The sequence below is a fragment of the Phyllostomus discolor genome, chromosome 8 (genome assembly GCF_004126475.2).
Source record: "Phyllostomus discolor isolate MPI-MPIP mPhyDis1 chromosome 8, mPhyDis1.pri.v3, whole genome shotgun sequence".
NCBI lineage: Eukaryota > Metazoa > Chordata > Mammalia > Chiroptera > Phyllostomidae > Phyllostomus > Phyllostomus discolor.
Window position 1 is genome coordinate 5,701,188 of NC_040910.2, and position 13,203 is coordinate 5,714,390.

The 13,203-nt window shown below is 35.6% G+C and overlaps 1 protein-coding gene across 1 annotated transcript in view; it reads left to right on the plus strand.

Moving 5' to 3' along the window:
* HSPA4L (heat shock protein family A (Hsp70) member 4 like) overlaps positions 1-13,203 on the plus strand; it is a 57,151-nt gene that overhangs the window by 34,385 nt on the left and 9,563 nt on the right. The window contains exons 13-18 of the mRNA XM_028519355.2: positions 225-320; positions 2,894-3,031; positions 5,063-5,188; positions 5,448-5,555; positions 7,601-7,720; positions 11,136-11,297. Coding sequence (XP_028375156.1) covers positions 225-320; positions 2,894-3,031; positions 5,063-5,188; positions 5,448-5,555; positions 7,601-7,720; positions 11,136-11,297 — 750 coding nt within the window. The remainder of the gene's footprint in view (positions 1-224; positions 321-2,893; positions 3,032-5,062; positions 5,189-5,447; positions 5,556-7,600; positions 7,721-11,135; positions 11,298-13,203) is intronic.

The window sequence follows — 13,203 nt, forward strand, 5'->3', positions numbered from 1 at the left end:
TGGCCACAGATAAATGAAACAAGATTTTTTTTCACAGCACCAAATAGGTCTTTTCATTTTAATTACCTGTTATTTGTAGTTATTCTCATTGGAAAAATGAGCTTCTCTTTTACTCTGTTCACACAGTTCAAAACAAGCTTGAACTCTAAGATGCTGTTTATTAAAATGTAAATACAATACAAATATTACTATCAATTACATACTTTTTCATACTTTATTTTCAGGATAAAATGCAGGTTGACCAAGAAGAAGGTCATCAAAAATGTCACGCTGAGCACACCCCAGAAGAGGAAATTGATCATACAGGAACCAAAACAAAGGTTTGTTTTACTGTTTTTATGGTTGTGTCTTTTTGAGATTGATAATTCAAGTTCATCTATTTACTTTATAATTCATGCTTTTAATACACTTGATATTTTTATTCTTACCGTTGTATAACTGTATAGAAAGCACATAGACAAGAATAAAGACATTTCAAAGATTTTTATTATAGAGGGTATTTTAAAGAATGAACTCTGATAATACTATAAGTAAAAATAACTTTTTGGTCAGAAAAAAATGTGCTTTTTTGGTAATTTCTTTCCTCATTAAAAATTGTACAGTCTTTCCCTGGCTGGTGTGGCTCAGTGGACTGAGTGCTGGCCTGGGAGCCAAAGGGTCACCAGTTCCATTCCCAGTTTCACATGCCCAGGTTACTCGGGCCAGGTCCCCAGTAGGGGGCACATGAGAGGCACCTCACACTGATGTTTCTCTCCCTCTCTTTCTCCCTCCCTTCCCCTCTGTCTAAAAATAAATAACTAAAACTTTTAAAAAATCATACAGTCTCAGAGAAAACAGAAAATGGAATATGCCAAATGAAGAAAAATTAGCAATAACCCTGCATCTTAAAGTTAACTACTGTAAGCATTTGGCTGCATATTATATTTTTCTTTGTGCAAAAACAAATATTTTTAAAGTAAAAATTTAAAGGATGAACAACTTTGTTATTGAGAGTCTTTGTTTTACTAAGATATCCTTTCCTTTCTCATCCTAAGTGAGATAAGTCAGATAGAAAAAGTAAAAAACCTTATGATTTCACTCATATGTAGGATATAAAACTGAAAGCAACAAATGAATAAATAAGACAAAAACTCAGACACAGACAACAGAGGGAGGGGAATGGGCAAAAAGAAAAGGGAGTGAATAAAGGGAGTGAAATATATGGTGATGTAAGATGGGTACACCGTGCAATGTACAGATCATGTATCACAGAAATGTGTGCTTGAAGCTTATAAAATCTTAGTAACCGATGTCACCACAATAAATTTAATTTTAAAAATGATATCATTGCCAGTGAAAGAAGAGAGAGACCCTACCCCAGTCACCTACATAAATATGGCTACTGCTCTAAATTGTCATCTTCAATAGATTTTCCTAAACCGAACAGAACTTTTTCTGCGTGGGTTAACCATATAGATTCTTTTCCCAGAGGTTATAAAGGTTCAGTTATAAATCCTATGCTCTTAAGTAATTGAAAACCTGAAACTCATTTTTTCTAAATTTTTAATTTTACTCACTTTTTTTTTGCTTTTAACAGCTTTATTAAGCAAGATACAGTTTACATACCATGCAATTCACCCATTTAATTCAGTTCAGTGGTGTATAATATAGTCAGACTTTTGTGACCATCATCACAATCAATTTTACATTTTTATCACTCCAGAAAGAAGCCCTGTGCTCATTAGCAGTCACTGTTTTTCCCCAGGCCTCTCCCTGCCAGCCCCAGCACCCACTGATCTTTCTGTCTCTCCAGGTTTGCCTGTGCTGGACCCTTTGTGCAGCTACAGTACGTGGTTCTTTGTGAATGGCTTCTTTCACTAATGTTTTCAAGGTTCATCCAGCTTGTAGGATGTATCAGTACTTCATTCCCATTTGTAGCTGAATAATTTTGCATTGTATGGATGGATGCATACCGTATTTTATCTATCCGTTTATGAGCTAATGGACATTTGTGTTGTTACCACTTTTTGACTATTATGGATAATTCTATTATGAACAATCACATATAAGTTTTGGTGTGGATGTATACTTTCATTTTTCTTAGGCATGTACCTAGGACTGGAATTGCTGGGTTATATGGTGTGTCTGTGTTTAATATTTTGAGAAACTTCTTTCCCAAAATGGTTCAGTATTTTACAATCTTGCCAGCAATGAATGAGGGTTCCAGTTTCTCTACATCCTCACCAACTCTTGTCATTTTTCACTTTTTGTATTATAGCCATCTTAGTGGGTGTGAAGTAGCATCTAATTATGGGTTTATATGTATTTCCAGCTCAATACTTTTTATGTAGAAAGACTTAGTGTAGACACAGAGTATAAACTACTATCAGCATTTAAGTAGTATTTTTAAAGATTTTATTTATTTGTTTTTAGAGAGGGGGGAAGGGAGGGAGAAAGAGAGGGAAAGGAACATGGATCGGTTGCTTCTCATGCGCATCCCCACCAGGGGCTGAACCGCAGTGCAGGCTGGTGCCCCAACCAGCTGAGCCCCATCAGTCGGAGCTGGAACAGTATTTTCAAGTAAAGTGGAGTAGATGAAAAGTTTTGTTCGTTTTTCTTTTTTGTTTTATCTGAAAATAGTTTTGAATCTTTTTTTTTACTTTTTTTATTGTTGTTCAAGTACGGTTGTCTGCATTTTCCCCTCAGCATTCCCTCTAACCTCAGCCATCCCCACCTCCCTCCCCTAAACCCTCCCCCTTGGTTTTCTCCACGTTTCCTTTGTAGTTGTTTTAGAGACTTTACATTATTATTAGTTTTAGAAATTTACATTGTTATTCTCTTTGTAAAACTAGAAATGTAAATTCTTATTCATTTTAGAAATATACATTATTATTCTCTTGCATTTCTTTTGCAGTCAGCACCCTCCGACAAACAAGACCGATTAAACCAGACCATTAAAAAAGGGAGAATCAAGAGTATTGATCTACCTATCCAGAGTAGCCTGTGTAGACAATTGGGCCAAGATCTTCTGAATAGCTACATTGAAAATGAGGTATATAAATCTGAGTTGATGTTAAAATAGGTGGTAGTATGTTCTGAGATTTTTGTAGAAGTCAGTGATTATCCCCCATATGGGGGAACTAGCCTGTGTGCCCAAGGAACTAAATAGATCATTGAACCGCTTTATGTTGAGCATAATATCGAGCTGTATTATAATGTCATGTACAATTTCATTTTATCTTACTTATATGAAAATCACAATTATCTCCGCTACAGAGGAAGACCCTTCCAACAGTAATGATTCTCACCCTTGTCTGTTCTCTTTAGCAGTAACACCCAGGCGGCTCACACAGGGAAGCATTAGCAGCTCCCCTCCGCTAATGTGTTGCCCTAAAAGGTGAAGGACCCATCCCAACGCTTTCTGACTTTCATTTAGTACTTTTTAACATCTGTTGACATTCTTGAAATTTTCTTTACATCTCTAAATGTTTAATTTTAGTCTCTTGAAGGAAAGAGTTTTGTTTCTTTACCAGTAGTTAAGAGGTAATTTATTCTTATTTTTAAAATTTACATTTAAGTAGTGGTTCCTAATTTCTACAGGCATAGCTGGCATTAAAGAGGTCAGTTGTCTTTGAAGTGCCCTACCATTTTGCTCTCTGCTGCACATTATTCTAGGAAGTGACATTAGTGCTTGCTCTTTTTAGTACCAGCCCATATCACAGCAATTCATTAAGTATTGAAAGCTGCATTTTATGTGAATAAAGCATTCCTGCAGACCCTGATAAATTCAGAATTTGTATGTTTTGAGATTAATTTTCCCAAAGAAATGATTATGGGAAAGCATAATTACGGCAAATTTTGAGTATAAGATTATTTCTAAAGTTGTTAAGTATCTCACTATTTTAAATTCACAGATGTCAGTTCACTGAAGTTTTGTGTTTAAAATGCTGCTTTTGTTAAAATGAAAATTTTGTTCTTTATTACAATCCCCTGATTATTTTTTTGCTTTTAATTATAACCAGTAATTTTTGCTGACATCTTAAACACTTTGATGGCTTATTTAATCCTCAAAACAACCCTATGATGTGTATGTACTGCTAGAGACCTACATTTTACAGATGAGGAAACAGGAATAGGTAGACGGAATCACCCAAAGTCAGAGAGGAACCTTTCATTTGAATCCAGGTCGTCTCTCTCCAACGCTCAGAATCACCGCTAGACTGCAGTCCCTCCCAGGGCTAGCGTCTTTTTCAGCACCAGGTGTGTCAGGTGCTGGACTACATATTTTCCCTGTGCCATGTCAGTTTTACTGACATCCCCATGAGCTAGTTACAGTCATGCTCTCTATTTTTGTATAAGAAAACTGAGGCTGAGAGGCTAGGTGACTTTGCTGAGATTTCATATCTAATAAATGGGGAGCTGAGGGTTTGAACCTCAGTGCAATGACATAACATAGTCTGTGCGGGGGTTTTTAATAAACTCTAATCCATTTTCTGTTTCTGTGAATTGGCCTATTGTAGATGAATGTAATCATACAATATTTATTGTATAAATATAATCATGCAATATTTGTCCTTTTGTGTCTGACTTGAATGCATTTAGCAAAATGTTTTCAAGGTTTATCCATGTTGTAACATCTATCAGAATTTTTAGAATAATATTCCATGTGCATATATACATTTTATTTATCCATTCATTCTGTTACATGCAATTCAGTTGTTTCCACCTCTTGGCTATTAAGCATAATGCTGCAGTGAACACTGGCATGCAAACACCTGCTCGAATTCCTGTTTTCAGTCCCTTTGGATATATAGCAGTAGTGAAATCGCTGGGTCATATCGTAATTCTTTGTTTAGCTTTTTGAGGAACCTCAAGACTTTCTGTCACAGCAGCAGCATTTTACTTTCTCCACGGCAATGTACAAACATTTCAAATTCTCCACCTTCTCATCAACACTTAGATTTTATTTTTTGATTTAGTCAATCCTAGTAGATATGTAGTGATAGTTCATTGTGGTTTTGGCTTGCATTTCCCTAACTCCCTAACATTCTTAATGGCAACCAATCTGAAACTTTTTGAATAGGGGAAAATGATAATGCAAGATAAGTTGGAGAAAGAAAGAAATGATGCTAAGAATGCTGTTGAAGAATATGTATATGATTTTAGAGACAAGTTGGGCACTGTCTATGAGAAGTTTATCACTCAAGAGGTAAGTTTAAATTTTACAATTCTAATACAAATTATGTAAATGTATTAAATGCATTATTGGCAATCTTGTTGAACACATTTAGGAATGCTTCTTAGTTATTTTTCCAATTTGCAGAAGTATGATGAACATGTTTATGAATTAAAAAGTCAGAAAAATATGAAATTTAATTTTTTATACTTGAAAACATTGTCTCCTTCACTGATGTCTTTTATTTCTAAGGAGAGGATTTTTCATCAGTGTTTCTTAAATGTATATCTAGGACTTGAAAAAACTGTCTGCAATGTTGGAAGACACAGAAAATTGGCTTTATGAAGAAGGAGAGGACCAACCTAAACAAATTTATGTAGATAAGCTTCAAGAACTAAAGGTAAATTTTTTAAAGTCTATGTTAATGTCAAATAGAACATTAAGTTTTCCTAAAAATTGGTTTAAGAGCACACTGTTTTTTTCATAAATATGTAAGAAACTTCTAAGGTAGATGTGTGTTAAAAGGAAATGTTCTTTCTCATTTTAAAAGCATTTTGAGAGGTGAGTAGTGCTACATGTAATTGAAATCATATAATGTATAATCATACTTGTCTATCATGATATTTAGATATACATATTTATAAGATGGCCAGAGTGTTAGTATTACTTTTAACGAGCTATATATTTCTTTTTTTAAGATTTTATTTATTTATTTTGAGGGGAAGAAATGGGAGGAAGGGAGAGAAACATCAGTGTGTGGTTGCCTCTCATGCACCCCCAGATGGGGACCTGGCCCACAACCCAGGCATGTGCCCTGACTGGGAATTGAACCAGGAACCCTTTGGTTTGCAGGCCAGCACTCAATCCACTGAGCCACAACAGCCAGGGCACAAGCCATATATTTCTGAGATGTCATTAAGAAGTGACTTGTCAGCCTGACCCCTTCTTATCAGAGTAATGCTTCCTCAGCCCCTTTCTTCCCCCACTGCTCTGATTTTGAAGAGTAATGCAGTGCCTACCCCTTTGTATTTTCACATTGTAACTGATGGGGACACCTGGCCAGCAAAATAAGTACAAAAGCAGGACTCCTGCTCTTTAATGTACTACAAAGAAATAGGAGAAGTGGTCACTAGGTTCCCTTTTTCTAGATCAGTGGTATAATGTTTAGAAAAAACCACTTATTAATCCTTTCTTCCCACTTACTACCCAACCCTCCCACTACCCTGAAAAAAAAAACAAAACAGTTTGATTAGAAGTTTACACAGGCAGGATGACAGGGAATTTCAGTTTTTCCTTCATAGTGTGGATCATAGCAGTGCTTTAAAGTGCACATGAATTACCTGGGGCTCTTACTGAAATGCAGATTGTGATTCAGTATACGGAGGTGGGTCTATGATTCTACCATTCTAACAAGCTTCTAAAAAATTCTGATGCTGTTGGTCCCTGAACCATTCCTTGAGTAGCAAGGGAATACATACATACTAAGTAATGACATCAATAAGGATGTCTAGAGTATGGGAAAAAGCAACCCTCTAGCTGGGAAAGAGAAGGGCTGCAAAGAAGTTTATTAAAAGCAAAAGAATTAATATCTTATAACAATTACTTTCATGCTAATAAATTACTTCCAAATTAGAAAGTAACTAGAAAAACTAAGCTTATGATAGCAACACTAGGCTCTATCATATTTTATCTTCTTGGTGGTTTTACTCCCCATCTCCCTAAGAGAGTGTATGTATTATGGGCCATAGGAACAGCCAGTCAACTAAAGCCAATAGAAATACTGGAAAAGCCTAGAAGCACCCAGATGGGTATTTTGTCTCAAATGTATAAGTAACCATTAAAAAATGAATGTACAGAATTTTTATAGGCTCTACTATTGTTTTGAGATGGCTTTTAGAAATTAAAAATGCAGTACTTGCCTTACATTCAAAAACATTTATAATGAAAGTGTGATGTAAACAGACTAAATGCAGTAGGGTGTCTTGGAATGGAAAAGATGAAGTCGGAATAAAGTCTGGAGTTCAGTTAATAGTAAGGCACCAGGGCTGGTTTCTCAGTTTTGACCAACATGCCATGCTGGTATAACATGGTAACGTCAGAGAAAAGCAACGAGAGGTGCTTGGCCTCTCATATTATTTCCTTCGTAACTTTCTGAAAATCTAAAATAAGCTGATTTTGATTTAACTGTGTAAAGAATTCAAGAGAAAATAATTATTCATTTTTCTAATGCATCCCCCTCCTCAAAGTTATAGAGGTTGTTTTAACATTCAGGAAAACTCCCCATTCCAGGGCCCAAAGGTTTATTTTTTAAAGCTCTGCATTTATAATACAGTACACATTTTAATGTAATGAGTAAATATAATATACATAATATTCAGTGTCTTCTGTTAAAAAGTTTTTATATGTTAGTAACCTTTTCTTAAAAAACAATCCTTATATTAACAGAAATATGGCCAGCCCATTCAGATGAGATACATGGAACATGAAGAGAGACCAAAAGCTTTAAACGACTTGGGGAAGAAGATCCAGCTGATCATGAAAGTGATAGAAGCGTACAGAAACAAGGTACTGGACTCGTACACCACCTGATGGTGACGGCACGTGTGGGGTGTGGTGATTGTGAGGCGCCCCAGAGGCGCTCAGCCACAGAGCTGGGGCAGCAGTTGTCACCCAGTTTCAGGGACACTGTGCGTCAAACTTGAAACTTGTTTTTCTGTTGGATAATTATCAGTTACGATACCAAGACATTTAACATACAGTGCAGGTATGTGGCTCTAATTTTTTTAATTCCCTAAAACCACATTGTAAATTCATCCAGTGACCAAGTCCACTATTGATACAATGAGAGAGGTTTTCTCGGACCTTTTGTATTACAGGTCTCTTTGAGACTGGTCTCTGCTAGCTTTCGTTTTGTCCTGTGGCCTCGTTTTCTTTTGGTTCATCTCGTCTTCCAGTCCATTAGTTACTTGTAATTCCCTGTACCCATTGCTCTTTCATATTCATACCCAAATCTATACCACTACCCTGGACCTTCCCACTGATTTTTAAAAATTTTTATTTATTGATTTTAGGGAAAGAAAGGAGAGAAAGAAACACTGATTTGTTATTACACTTATGTATGCATTCACTGGTTGACTCTTGTATGTGCCCTGATGGGGATTGAACCTGCAGTTTTGGTGAATCAGCACAATGCTCTAACCAGCCCAGGGCAAACTTTTCACTGATTTTAAGCTTTGAAAATTTAGTTGTATAAATGATATCTCCATTTGGATGTAAGTAACAGTAAGATTTAGCAAAATTAAGCTTATATTTTATTCCTCTAAGCCAGAGGTTAGCCAACTTTTTCTTTAAATGAACAAATATTTTAGGCTTGGCAGGCCTCATCTCTATACAGCTATTCAACTCAGTATTGTAGTGCGAAAGAAACCATGTATGCTATGCAAGTGAATGGTGACGGCAGCGTTCCACAGTAACTTTATTAAAACACAGAGGTGGCAGGTTGAGTTTGGCCTGCAGTACAAGTTTGCTGACTCCTACTGTAAATACTAGTTGTAATTCTCAATGTCATTGCCATTACATTGAATTTAAATTGCAGTTAAATCCACATCATTGGGCAGGAGAGGCTAGCACCAGAAAGAATCAGGCAGAGTATCATAATAATAGGTTACACTGATCAAGCACTTGGTGAATTTGAAGCATTTTCATATGGATTATCCCACTTCATTCTCACAAAAATATATAAGAAAACTGCATTGCTTACACAGTTTGTGAAGGATTACACAGGTTGTGAATGGTGGGGTCAGGATTAAAACCTAAATGGTCTGAAGATAACATACAAACTCTTAACTATAGCACTTTTCACTACACAATGTGGAAAGAGGTTACTAATGATACAAAAAGAAGATTTGTAAAACCCATAAAATAAGATTGCTGAAGAAGACTCCAGGTACTGATGTGAACATGCCTGCCAGTGTTGCACCCGAATTGTCCTTGCAAGTACAAATAGAATAGAAAGATGACAGAAAGGTAAGGAGGAATAAGCGGACAAAAGAAAACACCAAGACTATTTCAAATGTGGCATTGGAGAGTCCCATTCAAGTACTACAGCCCGGTGTTCCCAGTCTTCTTGGATGTGCAGATTTAAGGTATCATCCAAAGCAAAGGAGACTCCACTTATGTTGGAGGATTTCGAGGTTTTATTATTCCCAGCCTCCCGTCAAGGTGCTGGAACTACAGCATCAGAGAAAACGTTGACCCTGATACTTGGGTGGGGAAAGGCAGATGGAAGTTGCTGGAGAGCAGTCAGGTGGTGGTGAAGGGCTGTGGGAAAAGTAAGGGGCTGCCAGAGCGGAGACTTGTCAGAGGGCAGACTGCTAATAAGAGGACATACATGTGAGGGGAGAACTGACGGAGGCGAGGGCTCAACATACATGATAACTGTAAAAAGGAAGTTCTAGAAAAAAGGGAGTAGTGGTTGCAAAACCTCAAGGGGAGAACGTGTTGAAGGAACAGCATGGAAGCCAGTGCAGCCGAGAACAGTGTGGAGCAGGGTTAGCAGTTGCCAGATCATGGAGGGCCCACTAGGGTAGGCCGTGAGAAAAGTTGGGCTTTTCCTCTGAGAATAGAAACCGTTGCAGGTTTGGAGCATAAAAGTAATGTGATTTAACTTAGTCTTTGAAGGATCTGGAAACAGAGACCAGTGAAGGCATTGTTAGAATCATACAGGCCAGAAATGATGGGAGGCTTGAACCCAGATAGTGAAGGGGAGGAAGTTGTATTTTTGCTGCCTGTATTTTGAAGGCAGGGCTAATAAGATCTAATAGACTTTATATAAATATAACAGAAAGGAGTCCAAAATGACTCAAAGGATTTTCGTCTGGAAGGATAAAGTTACCATTTCCTGAGATGGTGAAAACTAGAAAGAGTAGGCAGGGAGGTAATCAGGTGTTTGAAACGTAGGTCGTCATTTCAAACTTTGCAAATAGAAATTCAAGTTGGAAATTGGATGTACAGTTGAGATTTCAGGGCAGAGGTTCAAGGCTAAGGATTTTTTTTAAAGTATGCTGGAGCATGGATGGAGAGCAACTTAAGAAATGATCCATGAAATTAGAAGGAATTCAGGAAAATGGGGCACTCAGAAACTAACTCAAAGATAATGGATGCATGATTTGCGGTCATCCAGGTGGAGAGATGAGTCTCAAGTATCTGATGAAGCTTTACGTTTTTAAACATCAGCACCACCGCCCTCTCACTGCTTTGGCTGTGGAGTGTTCTTTCATTCTTTTTCCCTTTATTCTTCACATCCAGTCAATAATCTCCTTCATGTGTTGCTTTTTTTTTCCTGAATCTGTGGCTAACAATCTAAACTATGACTTCTTAAATTGTCTTCTGTGTGTGGCAGCTGCATTTCTCTTTTTCACTCAGAATTTTATTATATAATCCCTTTTTACTATATTTACTTTGTTTTACTATATTATTTTGTTTTATATTCACAATTTATTATTTTTACTATATAGTAAAGTAAGTTTACTATATTATTTTGTTTTATATTCACAATAATGAATATAAAATGATTTACTATATTATTTTGTTTTATACCCACAATTTACTATAGTATTTTGTTTTATATTCACAATTTTCTGTTTAGTTCTATATGCCTGCTTCCCTTATTTCTCTTTAATCTCTATCAAATTCAATTCCATAAGCTTCTTTCTTGGCTAATTACCTTTTCTTGAATATTCACCACTAGCCATTCTTTTCTAAATCTGAATCCTTTAGAAAGCCTTTTCTTTTAAGAACACACACTGATTTTTTTCTTTCTCCCAGTCTCTTCAGTTTTATGTAATCTGTATGTGGCTTCTTCACATGGGTACATGCAAGGTATACATTTAGTAAGAGTCTGAATCTTTTAAGTAAAAATTACTAATATAATTTACTTACTAAAAAATATTTTCCATTAAGTAAAGTTTTTTTTTAATAGGATGAAAGATACGATCATTTAGATCCTGCTGAAATGGAAAAAGTTGAAAAGTATATCAGTGAAGCAATGATTTGGCTGAACAGTAAGATGAATGCACAGAATAAACTAAGTCTTACTCAAGATCCAGTGGTGAAAGTTTCAGAAATAGTTGCAAAGTCAAAGGTAAGAAACCATACAATTCTCCTTTTAAGGGGTTCAAGCATGAACATTTTTTTAATTGGAGACATAATTTTTTATTTTGGAAAAGAGAAGATACTAGGTGGGACATCTGTGTTCCTTGGTCTCATTCGTCACATATGCACCGCTGGTTTTTAAATTGTAAGTGTAATACGGAATGAAATGAAATAGCTTGACAACTTTTGACTGTCAAATATGTCAGACTTTTCCATATTGGGCAAGACTTCTAAGTCTCCATTGTAAAACTTGGCAGTACAGGTCTAGGTCTGTCTTTGACACAATTCAAAATGTGTTTAATTCTACGGTAAAATCTTATTTCTAATAGTTTCCAGTCTAAAAATATGGCAATGAAAATGTCAAAGTTTGTCATAGAAAACATGAAAAATATGGGAACAAACTTTTTAGTAAAGATCAACATCAAAGCAGGAGTATGAATAAAGACATTAGATAAGCAGCTGACAGAAAAGAAATACATGTTTGATAAACAGAGAAAATACGAAAGTATTTATCCTCATCACTAAATCTACAAAATGCAATTCTCTTTTCAGCCATCTAATGTGTTTACGTTTATCATCTTGGCTGTAGTTGTCAAGGGTGTGAAGAAGTAGGTGCTCTTCCTGAGCAACTTGGTTAAATTTGCTACAACTTTTCTGGGATATTGTTTCAGAATATGTATAGAAACTGTAAATGAGTAGGTCCGTAACTCAGAAGCCACATTTCTAGGAATTCATCCTAAATTGATCACTACACAGTATATGCAGATTGAATACCTTTGTTTATGATAGAAAAAATTGGAAAACATGTAAAATACCTATCAAAAGGCACCTTGAATAAATTGATACATCCATATAACACATTATAGTCATTAAATAGTTAAATATAGAGGTATATGTATTTAGACATAAACAGGTGTACAGCATATTGAGTGAAAAACAAAAGATTACAGAATCTAAAGTTATCTCACTACATAAATTAGTGTGTTCATAGATTTATATATTTGTACATATCTGTATGCGTAGACATACATCTAGAGAGATTTTTACCAAAGTGTTAATATCTGTAGGAAATGGAATTTCAAGTGATTTTTAAATCTAGTTCAATATGTTTTTAGGTGTCTGATTTTTTAAAAAACAGAAGCAGGTATTTTTTAAAATTCAAATAGAGCACTAAAAAATAATTTCCTATTGAGAAAGTTTTGCAAAGAAGCTGTAATAATGTACTCCTAGTCAAATGAAGTGCAAAATGTGATGAGAGCCATTGGCCACTAAAACATTCCTTCAGGATGTTGCTCCCTGTCTTCCCGTCCCTGTTCCAGTCTCTGTGACACAGGTCTTGAGAAGACTTGAATGGCCTCTTTGTTTTCCTATGGATGATATAGGAATACATTGTATCTCTTCTAAATTACTGAGTTGCATTTACTTTTATGGCTTTATTCTTCCTTCAACAGAAAAGCCCAGTCACCTATTTTCAAAAAGTCAAGTTAGTATGTTTTCATGTAAATGTTGAGAAATATTAATTTATGAAATAGATGTTATTTGACATAATTCTCCTAACAGAGCATTAGGCAAATTTAAAGGAATTAAAAATTATTTCCAACAGTAATTTGAAAAGATAAATGCATCCCTATGTTCATAGCAGCATTTTTACAATAGCTAAGCTAGGGAAGCAACATAGGTGTCTACTGATAGATGAATGGATAGTGAAGATGTGTGGTGTATATATACAGTGGAATATTAGCCATAAAAAAGATTGAAAAATTGCCATTTACAACAACATGGACAGACTTGAGGGTTTTATGCTAAGTGAAGTAAGTCAGAAAAAGACAAATACCATATGATTTCACTTATGTGTAGAATCTAAAAAAACAAACGACAAAATAGAAACAGACTCA